The sequence below is a fragment of the Eretmochelys imbricata genome, chromosome 15 (assembly GCF_965152235.1).
Source record: "Eretmochelys imbricata isolate rEreImb1 chromosome 15, rEreImb1.hap1, whole genome shotgun sequence".
NCBI classification, from domain to species: domain Eukaryota; kingdom Metazoa; phylum Chordata; order Testudines; family Cheloniidae; genus Eretmochelys; species Eretmochelys imbricata.
Genome location: NC_135586.1, coordinates 18087255 through 18099764, shown reverse-complemented (window position 1 = coordinate 18099764; position 12510 = coordinate 18087255). Strand labels below are relative to the sequence as shown.

The following is a 12510-nucleotide window of genomic DNA, read 5'->3' as shown; positions in this document are numbered from 1 at the left end:
GTTTATTTTCAACAAGAGAGACTTTGAAATGTTGTTACTTCAGCTTGATAGCCAATTCATTTGTATTTTCATATGAAGAATCATGAATAAAATAGCTTGTGTGTTGCATGGGTGCCTGAATAAAAGAGACAGGAGGATGTACTTGAGTGAGAACAGGACAGTGCTTTTATATGCTTTTCTTTCCTCTGCTCAAGATTCCTGCTTATTCTTAAATGGCACAACATTGCACCCTCCAGGTGCAGTGTGTAACTGCAGTTATGAAGATTGATTCGTTCTGTAAGGACTATGTATTTTTGGTAGAGACTCCTATATTCTCTTTTAGAGTCAGTAACCCTCTTTCTGTTTTGTTTTCAGGCTTCTTTAGGCTCCGAGAAACTGTTTTCCCCTGCAGCAAATAAAGGTAGGTGCTTTGGAGAAACACTTTCCTTTCCTTATCTTACCATAAGAACAAGCAACTCCTTCAGTGTATGAACCTACCAAAAATCTTGTGTGTGTAACAGGAATTGAATTTAATAGGAAGCCATTGACTTCAATCTTGCCACGTAGTGTTGTCAAAAAGAACAACCTCACATTGTCACAGGCTTGCAATGGTTATGTTAATTTTCCCAGCCACCTTGTATTAAGATGAGGCTGGTTTTTTTCCCCTACCAGATGGTAGACTTGTAGCAAATGTCTTAACGAGAGGGCTTATTGACGAAGCAGGAATCAACTTTAACTATAGCAGAGCTGCCACTCTGCTATAATAGAAGCAAATCCTCATTTAAAAAAAAAAAACTAAGGAATATTTGTGTATCTATATTCTTGTCTCAAGGATTCAAATATCTTTTCACCCACCAGCATGCAGAACTTTTATATCTATAGGGCTCAATCCTCCAAAGTGAAGTTTAAGGTGCTCGGTATATTGCAGGATTCTAGCCCGTAGCTCCCATTAGTATTAATGAGAGTTACCTGTGATATACACTGGGTGTTGCTAAGAGACGTGGCCTGTTCAGATTTCCTTTGGGAATTGTAGTAATACATTTTTAAATATACCAAGCCCTCCCTTTAGGACTCAGTCTGTCGGTAATATAAGGCTACTCTGGCTTGTTGCTCAGCTTCCTGTGGATAATCTCACTCTTGGTTGAAAGCTGTGGACAAAAGATATTTAAGGAACAGTCTTGTAGAGAAGAGTGTTGTGTACAATTGAAAGCATTATGCTATGAATGGTTCTGCTCTGTCGTGCAAGAAGGCTGACATTATGGCTTTGTATACACTGCCAGTAAGTAACGCTGTTCTGCAGTGTTTCTTATATTGAACTACAGAATAAAAACCATTTCAGAGCAATGATGACTACTAGGGAGAGACAAATGCCTTGAAGGGGAAAAATGAGGCTCATTAATAAGAAATTATAGTGTGGAAAGGTTATTTCAAGAGGACCAAGAGGGGACTCGTTTACCTCACCACTGTATAGGAATAGAAGCTAGCTAAGAAAAGGTTTTTTGGTTATTACTTGTTGTGTGTGTCTCAGGCTGGTTCCAGACACCATTGGGCTGGCCTTTTTAGAGGCTGTAAGTGCTAGAAATTCTTTCTTTCCAAGTCTTGCAAACTTTAAATGGTAAATGTGAAAAGTGATGGTGAGTGACATTAGTACATTTACAGATGTTTTCACAAAATTATGCAGTCTCATAAAAAAAAAAAAAAAAAAAGCAAAGGACTGTGGGGGGATGGACACCATTTGTCCTCTCTCCACCCTATTGTGTACCTTAGGTGCCAAACCTTGGTAAGCCCAAATCCCATACAGCTCGCTCTCAAAAACAAAACTCCAGGAGTCTGAGTGAAAATGTGGCCCAGTGATCTAGTTTAGAGGATTACATTCAGGTTTCAGCAGCTTTGTTGGTTCCTGCAGGTATTGAAGTCTGATTGGTTTCTTTCCCCTTGATATCTCAGAGCCACTCAGCAACATGAGTTTTCAGGTTGCTGTCCATCATGTGCCGGTGGCAGTGAACTTGACAACTTGGAGTCATCTACTCACTGGTGTTTCCATCACTGGAGCTGAAAATTATTACCCGTTTATTTTGCCATGGGTCCAGATACTACCAGGCTTTGGGAAAGTTTCAATCCAGATATGAATTTTGTGGCTCATCTTTAGCTTCTACATAGATCTTGGTATAGACACATGTCTACCAGGCTGTTTGCCAAAGGTTGAGACTGTGTGGGCAGACTACCTTAGGATTGGCATGGCAGAGCATAGCAGTTGTATTGCAAGGTCAGGTTGAGTAGCATTGATAGATCTATATGGAGAAGCTTGAACGGCACTAAATTCTGACTCTGGTTAATGTTACGAGTCCTGCTATACGATTACACCAGAGTTTTATCTCTCTCATATGCAAATTAAAGGCAGTGTTAAATGATGAAGCCTTTGTGATACCATATGGGCAGAGAGAAGGTGACCTTCAAGGACTGACATTTCAAACTCCATTAATAAGATACCAAAATTGACTTAAGTCCTAAGTGCGAGCAATCATGCAGGCAAAGGATTAGTTAAACATACAGTTTCCTGATTTGCACGCATAAATGGTGCAACGGGTACACACTTCTCTTGCAGGCGTTCACATTGTGCCCTTCTTTGAAAATCTGTGCTTCGGGAGAAGGGCGGGGGGATTGCAAGGGGTTACAGGCCCAGCAAAAAGCAATAATTAAAACTCAAGCCAGGTCACTGAGGGGGTGCACTTCAAGCATTGTTTTACCAAAGCTTGTGCTGCTCAGATTATGGGAGACCACTCCCTTTTTTCAGACCACTTTACGCACTCACTGCTTGTAAATTCTCAATAAGGTTTTTATTTTAATATAATATAATTCCATTTTTTCTTGTTGAAGAGCATCCAGAATTCTGTAGAGAGTAATCTCTTAGTTAGCAAGTTCTAGGTTATCTGCATTTTTGGCCTTTTTTACATGACTTTTTGTGTGTGTGTGGGGGGGAGTGTTCTTAAACACAGTAGGTCAGATTCATTCTTGATGTAACACCATTGACTTCTATACAGTTACATGAAGGATGCATTTGGTGCAGTAAATATATTAGTGTCATTCTAGTTTACCAACCGATTAACAACGCAATGAAGTATTAAGATGGGCAACTTTTACTTTTCCATGTCTGGAATCGTTGTAAAATGTAACTTTTTACCACCCTGCTCAGATTCTCAAAAGGTCTTAGGTGCTGAATCTTTTGTTTAATGTTCCCAGTGGTACATTTGTCTTCCCCTCCTTACAACAGAAGGCCATTGCTGCTGTGCCCCTCTTTTGACACAAGCTGATGTGTGACAACAGATGTACTATGTAGCAGTCAGCTTCCCTGGAACATTTGCCATTATGCAGGGGAGAGGAGGTGTCTTGACCCAAAGTGACCTCAGTGGTCACAGCTGTGAAATAGACTGAATTAGAGGACTTGGAGCTTCCTGGAGAGAGAGAGAGTGATTAAACACCCCACACAAGAAAATAGTAATGAAAAGTAAAAAGCGTAGAGGCCCATTCGTTCTGATACGTTATTCTTTTCATGTAGGGTTCTCCCAGCCAGTCAATGGTGGGAGGGTGGGAGGAGAGCTTGGCGGGACCTGAAAAAATAAAGTGCACAAGCAAGCTAGATCAAAGCTCCATGCTAGCCAGATGGATAGGAGAGACTGAGAAGAGGAAAAAGAGAAAGAGCTTCTGAAACAAATTCAGATTTGTCTGGTTTCAGAGTAGCAGCCGTGTTAGTCTGTATTTGCAAAAAGAAAAGGAGTACTTGTGGCACCTTAGAGACTAACCAATTTATTTGAGCATAAGCTTTCGTGAGCTACAGCTTACTTCATCTGTCAGCTTGCACCAGGCCAGAGGAGCATTTGCCCATTAAACACCCATAGTGACCACAATCTGGCTGGTGTTTTGACATTTGGGGTGTTGAGTTTTTTAAGGCTATACTGGTGCACTGCAGCTACTGATTCACTTTTAGGCAAGTCCCTTGTTCATTGGAGGGAAATGATTATGTCCTGTGGTACATGCAGATATCCTAAGGGCCTTTCTTCTTGGTGATCCCCGGTGGTGCCCGTCCATGCAGTGCCAGCCTGGTGCCATTTCTTTCAGTGAGATAACCAGTAGGGTGCCAGAGGAACAAGGAGAGCTTTTATTGCAAATAAGCCTTGAAACCGAGATCCTAATGCTGAGAAAATTTGGGGAGATCTGAGTTCTCTCTTGAACCCAGCTCCTTCCTCAGCCAGCGGGAGTACTGCAGTCTGAATGGGCTTCTTAAAATAGATGTTTCTTTAGTGGATTTAATGCTGGTGAAAGGTTCCTGGAGAGTGAAACCCTCTGTCCCCAGAGCAAGCAGAGCATGGGAAGCTGCACTGAAAGCTTCTCCATACTAATCCCTGCCAATGTGTTTCAGTCCTGACCTGGAGCAATAACTCATGGAAGTGAAATGGGAATTCAGTGTCATTGTCCACTGAATCGTTGGCACCGCTTCCAAAGCTTCCAGCAAGGATGCCAGATGTGGATTTGTAAGATGACCACCTATCCACTAGGAACCAGACTAAGCGCAGCACCACAACTTTGCACAGGGCCTGGAACAGCCATCAGGGATGGTTAGGAAGTCAATATGAGCTGTGGGCGCTCAACATCTGCTGAGATCAGGCCCAAACTTTGAATTAGGCAGGCAATGTTGTCTGACGCATAGAGTACCTGACTGGGAATCCATGTTCCTAAGGTCTTTGTCCAGCTGTGCCACATACTTGCTGGGTGATCACTTAACCTCTGTGCCTCAGTTTCCCCATCCACAGAATGAGGGATAATACTTGCCACTCCAGCATGCTGGTAGGCTTAATTAATTAATGTTTATAAAGTGCTTTGAGATCCTTTGTTGAGAGGTTTTGTGAAGAGTATAGAATATAAAGCATTGTTCTTACTGTAATAATAAGTGAAAATAGGTTTGGTGGTTTATTTTTTTTTCTTTTCTCCATTTTTTTTCTCCAGGAAAAAAAATGCTTACCACACACTGTCACTTTTCATTGAACATATAGGCATAGAGCTCTGAAGTGCTCTCTCTCATCGTGAACTGTACGTGTCCCCAAAGCTCTAAAGCATACAGTCCGTGTCTTAACCCTTTGACAAGAGGGAGCCAGGCTTGTTCGGCACGCAGGCCATAATTGTTAGCCATGGGATGCACCATGACCACCCACTCCCATGGATTAATGCAACTTATAATTCTTTGAAGTTTCCTTCTTTTATATTTTGTCCTCTTGACCACAGAAGTGTGCCGTGGGCCAGCAAGAGAGATTTCTTGTTAAAAGACAACTCAGAGTCCTGACGAGCGCATCTGAACCAGAAAAAAGAACCCCTGTTCCTCTGAGATCAGTGCTGCATAATATTGTTGCCTTAAGGGGACTGTCTCTCCTTTTTCTCTTCTCTTTTCTTTTCTTCTTCTTTTTTTTTCCTTCTGCACTAAACTGTCACACTAAATCATTTTAAAAGCTTGAAATACAAAATCTCCGGAGTAGGACAGAGACTGTCTCTCATTATGTGATTATATAAAGCCTTTTCCACTGGGGTCCCAATGTCACTTGGCATCTCTGGGAGCTACTAGGTAATAGAAATAATACACTGTAGAGCTTTTCACCAGAAGATCTTGATGTGATCTGTAGCATTAAGCAAGTCTTCCAATACCCTTTTCAGGGAGGTAAGTAGCAGAATCATGTGTGTAAAGTGAGGCCAGAGACGTGTAGTAAACATGTTCATGGTCATACACCAACTCAATGGAAGGGCCAGGAATACAGATACTAAGGGCTCTGCCATTGATTCCTCCAACTTCCTATTTCCCATTTTGTAAAGTACCCAGGCTTTGATGAAATTCCAGTGTTTTTTTCTATGATGCCTGTTAAACCTAGTCCAATAATGTTTGCAGCCTGAATTTGAAGGCGGTGATTTAGAGCCACATCTGCGAATGAGAAGCCACGTTAATCACCGGCAAGGAGGGAAATCTTTTAACAGAAGCCTTGCTAGTAGTATAACACTTAATATACACTAGATGGCCAGACTGCTCATAAAGCCCCTCCCCACCGGTATTCTCAATGTCACAAATCTCACGTTATTTGGTGTTTTTAAAGCCCCAGCTCCTGGAGTTGTCATTACATGAGACTCTGTTTTGAGTTTTAAAAATAGTAAGTTTCTAGCCTGCTTGGTTACAAAGAAAAGTTTGATAATGTGACACTCCACCAAACACTCAAAAACCAGGTGGCCGTGAAAAAGAACTTCAAATGTATTATGTTTGAAAACCTCATTTTTAAGCCCGTCTCATGATTTTTGAATGCTTTGGGTGGCAATACTGGACACGCACCAGGATCTGGGATACAGTTGGATCCAGCACCTGAACCATCCAAGGCCTCCTGCCTCTTTCCCTCTCTAAAATTTGTAATCCGATCTAACCACTCCTTGGATTAATTAATACATTAGCTATCGGGCTTCCTTGAATGTGCATGCATACATCCGTATATAATATATACAGTGATCCAGAAAGGAGGAGGACTCTTGGGTTTTCAGAAACCATCTGGGTAACCATGACAATCACACAGGTCAGAGCTACTGAGTCACGGTTTTTGAAAACAGAGTAAGAACAACAGCCGTTAAGAGTGGGGTTCTGCAGGAATCCTTGCATTGCTCAGGCGCTGGAAGGCACTCTGCAGTCTCTTTATAACTGATAATGCATCTGCGTGGGGGGGGGGGTTGCTTGCCCATGTAAGGCTTATTTAATAGCTGTCTACACCGTGATCTCTCTCTCTATAGTGGGTCCAAGGAAAATGTCACAATAACATGGAAGAAACCATTTTCCAACCGCCACTGTTCAATTCACTGAGTAAAGCTCGACTTACATCAGCCAGAAATGTCATCAGGCGAGTGGGCTACGGAGAAAGGCAATTTATGATTTTAATATTGATACAAATTTACTGTTGTCTAACGCAATTAGGCAGATTCTGTTAGTACCATTTCTCTCCAGCCCCCCGCCACCCTCCCACTCGGTCAGTTAAGACAGCCACCTCCACTGTAATCTGCCAGGATAAAGCTTCCTTTGTCCTGTCGGGCTACAGCCAAGAGGTGAAAAGTTGAATTACAAACATTTCTAGGCCTTCTGGTTGGTGTCATGTGTGTTGTTTTGTTGTTTTAAGGTTATGGGGGTCTGTAGCTGTGTTCCTGTCAGTGGGATTAGAATGAATAGAAGCAATACTGTGAGAGATAAAACCATGTTTAATTATTTATTTGAGTATTACAGACTGAAATTGCTTTTTGATTTAAAGCATACAAGCCATGGATATATTTTTGGAGTAGAGAGAGAGAAAGAGACACATATACACGTACACATGCGCACACACACACAATTGCCTAGGGTAATGTAAAAGTCTGTTTGCTCGACTGCCCTTCCTCCACAGGATTTGTTCATTTCCTTAAATATTTTAAATTTTAAATGCAGCTTTGTTAAATATTGTGGAGAGCTAACTGAATGCAGTGCCGTACCAAGAAAAATAAAATAAACAAAGTCATGGTTGTATAAATGTTATGAAAAGGATGGTTTATTTTCTTTAATTATAGTTTTTATTTAAAATAAAAAAAACTTTTAGCAGCAAAGAAAATATAACTGGCATATTCATGCATAAACTGTAGTGATTCACTAGGCACATTTAAACTTTCCAAGTTCATGTAAAAGTAGCTAAAGAGACCATCAGATTATAAATCATACATTTAAAAAAATAATTCCTACTGGCTACTAGTAACATTACTGAAGTTAAAAGATTTTTTTTAAAATCAGGTATGCTTTGCATCCTTTCTTCTGTTTGTTTACTTCTTGCATTTCTTTCTGGTGGAGCAATGAAAAAACAAACAGGTCAGTTTCCACTTTTGTTTCCAGTTGATTTCCCATTCTGATCTATTAATAGGGTGCTAATGTTTAAATCCAAGCCACCCAAACACAATGTCCGTTTTAATCGCCCCCCCCCCTTTTTAACTTTGAAAACACTGTCTATTTGTATTAAATTTTGTAAAGCTTTTGTTAACCAGAAAACTAAATGTTTAGTCTAAATCCATTAACTAGTGCCTCATCAGTGTGAGACTGTCTGGAACCAGTGTGTCGGGTATGAATGCCCTGGGCCTTCTGAGGAAAGTCCTGATCCAATTCAGGTCTGTTCCTAGTAAAATAGTGTCATCCTTCTCTACTGCCTAGATACAATGCATATGCATTCTCTCAGGTTTCAGAGTAGCAGCTGTGTTAGTCTGTATCCGCAAAAAAGAAAAGGAGAAGTGAGCTGTAGCTCACGAAAGCTGATGCTCAAATAAATTTATTAATCTCTAAGGTGCCACAAGTCCTCCTGTTCTTTTTATGCATTCTCTGTGTGTGCTACACCATGTGTTTGTGATCTTTTTATAGCTCTCTGATGTTCCTTTCTCTGTTCCCCTCCACCCCCATGCTTCATACTTCTATTTGGGAGAAGCAGTTTGATAGGTGACCAATATTAAGCTGTCCTGAGTTGTATAATAGCTCATTAGGGACTCCTGCAGACACAGTAACTGTGTGCTTCATGCAGGTCACTAGCATAGCAGAGGCCAGACCGACAATCGGCAAGTAATTTGACAAGACAGCAGGAGGGTAAGGAGGTGGGTTCATGGGGGAAGCTGGAACTGACCCTGAGGTCATCCTGCTTTTCCCTCTGAGCAATCAATGAAAGTGATCAGTGAGACCACCGTGTGTTCTTTAATTGCAAATGGATCTGGTTACTCTTTTGTGCACACAGCTGGTGCGGTCGGTAATTCCCAGTGAGTCACCAACCTCCAGCAACAGGGTCTTTATCATAAGCAGAGAATACCATTAGCAAGCTGCTGCTTCGCCCCTTCCCCCTGGAGACTTGAGGGCCCCCTCCTAATCTGGGGAGGCACAGGGTATGAGGTTGGTGAGCAGGATGCTTGCTATCCTGATCAATCTGTGTGGCAAGCAGTAATAGTTCATTCTCCACAGCAGTTCTGTAGTTGACATGCTGTATGTTTCGGTAATTGATTTTCATATTAGCTTCATTTGAAATGTGTAAATCTCTGAATCACTAGCAGCAGCCTGGCCTGGCCTCTCCTGAGGGAATGAGGCAATATTGAGGGGGCATCCTTCAAGCCTTGAATGTTCCTGCCTCTTCATTTCTCCTTTAAGTCATCCTAGAGACACACACACTCTCCCTCTCCCTCTCTCTCCCCTCCCTTGCTGGTTGACAAGGGCTGGACACTGTTCCCTGCAGAGTATTTTAATGCTGTTCTGAGCTGGTCAGATGAATTGCAGCATGAGGACTTCCCTTCCCTTCCCTCCCCACTCAGAACTCAGACATTTCCTGTATACTGTGGGCTAGAATCTGTTCTCAGTTACTCCAGTGTAAATCTATAGTAACTCCATTGACCTTACTTGGCTTTATAGCAGTATAGCTGAGACTGGAATTTGACCTGGTATTTTTTTGTGTGTTTGTTTTTCGCCCTGTTTTTCACAATGATTGTTTTTAAACTTGGTCAGTGTTTGTGCTGTTTAGAATTGAACTCTCTATCTTCATTTCATTTTAATGAACTTTATGGAAAAGTCCTACAGAAGTTAATAGGAATATAAGCTTTGTATAGGGGTTTTAAAAACTGTCCTGTAGAGCTTTTTAGAGAATCGTATTCCTGCTATGAGATTCTGTAGGACGGTTCCAAAGCTTGTGGAAAGTTTCTCATTCTTCATTCAATTTTAAGGGTTTTTAGACTAATTTTTATAGACCTCTTATTATGTTTCTGAAGAAACCTACTGGTTTCATCACTAATAAATTCTATAGGGCTTATCCATAAGGAAATAGTCAGACTTGTGGATCTCTTTCTCCTGTGAAATGGGTGTTACATTTCAACAGAGCAAAAAGTTAACAGCAGGGTGAGGTACAAATCCAAGAAAGCTCAGATAGAAAAAGTACATTTACTAGTAATGTTAAATGGCAGGCCTCTTGCCATCACAGTCCCTATATCTTGGTTGGGTTAAAGAAATGCAATTTTAAAAACATCATATCATTACTCCCATTGTTGGTTTTATGACCCCGCTTCCCACTCCTCCCCAGCCGTGGGTGCTGAAAGTAACCTTGTTTGTAATAGTTGCACTATTGGCATGGTGAAAAACTGTATTTTTAAGATATTGTGTAGTGATAGTTCACATGTTCCAGCAACCCTGAAAAAAGCCAGCTCTGCTTGTCCAATCCATCCAGGCATTAACATTGGAATTTTTATCTAATTAAATGAAAACGTCATTGTGTATGCAAGCATCTTGCTGCTTGTATCTTTCATGTGCAAGCCCAGAGCCGCCCAGTGACAGGTGAGTAGGCTGGAAAAGAAGTAAAATTATGTAATTGCCAGTTTCCTTCAGTTTCATTCTCTCTTTCATTTTGCATAAGGAAGGCTATTTAGATCTCAACTCACATGGTTTTGGTGGTAGCCAGACGTCCATGAAACTGCATCTGCTGCTGTAGTCTCTGCTCACTCCGTATGCATCTGTTTGCATTCACTGACGATCCAGTACTGAGGGACTATGCTTTCTGCACGTGGCAGCCTGACAGTGTCTCCTAAAGAGGACGGCTTGTCCATTCTTCTGGCACTTGATTCCTTTCTCCTGTGACTTGGTTTGGGACAGACGAGGAAGAAATTTAGAAGCAGGCAGCACCAATCAAATCAGGTTGAGATTAAAGGTCAACAGGCTTTGCAATGGGTTGATGTTTGCACACAAAACTGCTAAAATTAACCTGCACCCTGGGAACCTGTCCACAAAGCACGGGTGATAGGAGAGGGCCAACCTCATGCAGACAAATAGGCAGCATTTTAGTTCTCTGTTCTATGGGGCTTGGCTTCCAAATTGAAGGGCTGTCTTTGTTCAGTTGACCTTTTATGTGGCTGGCCTTCTCCAGACACTAGTGATGGGCTCCAGGGGTGGGGGTTCTACAAAGCATCCTGACTGAATGAGTCTAACAATTGTGTGAACATTGAATGTTGTTATTTTTATTATTGAACCAGTGATTAAAGCCAGATAGAAACCGGAAACAGACAGCTAGAGTGTGACAGTTAAAATCTGTACAAATTGGTTGAATGGATATGGTAAAGTAGATTATTTGATACTTTTTATACCAATTCTGTGAGCATCCTGGACATTTTGGTTGGAAGGCTTCTGTGTTAGAGGCCAGACCCTGTCGCAGACTCTGGCCCCTTTATGCCATTCCAGCAGCATAAAGGCACAGTAAAGCTTCCCTAAGCAGACAGCTGTCTCAGGATTCCCCCCCAGCATAGGGGGACACCCCAGTTGGCATAAAGCCTGCACAGTCAGTCCTATATCAGCTCTATGGCATAGAGAGGGTGTCTCAGGAAAGAGAAAGAGCATGGCTCCAGCAATACATAGCAGCAGAGCGCCTCATTGCAGGTCACTGCAGCCAGGCGTAATTTAGAGCTGCTTTAAATTACACTGTGGTCTGGAGGTGAGCTCTGGTGCAGCTAAAAGTACTGGATTGTTTGCGCTGCTCACTTTTTCTTCAGGGACCTGTATTGCTTTCAGATCCACCCGTACTGCAAAATCTGAATTTGGAAATACCCCAGCAGCCCCAGTAGTTCAGGAGCATTGGATCCAGGTTTTTGGTTCAAACCCCTGCCTGCTGCAAACATTTCCTTCAGTGAATGGAGGCAGCTACGATAACCTTTTTCTGCATCATTTCCTGTAGGCCTTTACTAAACATGCCACCCAGGTGTCCCTGTATAAAGCTGCTTCTCGCTGAGTCTGCTTCTGTTGCTACTGGCAGGCTTACCCTGCCGTGCTCATGACCCGACTCTCCCACCACAGTGTGTTAATTTTAAATAAACAGAGTTGTGGGTTGTGATTTGGGAGGGTTTTCCCATCAGGCAGTATTAGAAGTTCTGCAAAGGGAAAAAGCTCAGATTTTATTTGAATTCTCTGCCTCCCCCCCATTTTAATATGATCGCTCTGACATTGTTGTCGCTGAAGTATTGACTGGCAGCGCTATGATTCTCCTACACACAGGCAGGAGCTGCCAGCTCTTTCTTACTCAGCTAGCAATCAAGGCTATGGATTCTACGGTGCCAGAAGAGCTGTTGATCCAAAAGATTCTTAACATCTGCGAGTCATCTGTGTCCAAATTAGACTGAATTACCTCCCTTCTCCACACACTCGCAAAAATGTTACATTACCCTGCTGGAAAACATGTTAAATAACTTTTTGATGCAGCTGACCACTGTTGCAAACCATAAACCTATTTCAGTTAGCCATGGGGTTGCATCTCCACTTCCAAGTACATTGAAACCCAGGATAAACACACCAGTCCCCCTCCACTTATAATGCATAAAAACATTGGCTTCCTTAGGGAGCACACACAGGGCAGTTGTTTTTTCCCTGCTCCGTAACTCGTTTGCTCCAGATGCTGTCGCATGCTGTCAAAAGCTGCTGTTGTCACAAGCCAACAAGGGGGTCCT

General features: G+C 42.1%; 1 protein-coding gene across 8 annotated transcripts in view; it reads left to right on the top strand.

Moving 5' to 3' along the window:
* FBRSL1 (fibrosin like 1) overlaps window positions 1-12510 on the top strand; it is a 740278-nt gene that overhangs the window by 667644 nt on the left and 60124 nt on the right. For all 8 annotated transcript variants that reach the window (XM_077834760.1, XM_077834758.1, XM_077834761.1 and 5 more), the window contains exon 6: window positions 355-400. In XM_077834760.1, coding sequence (XP_077690886.1) covers window positions 355-400 — 46 coding nt within the window. The remainder of the gene's footprint in view (window positions 1-354; window positions 401-12510) is intronic.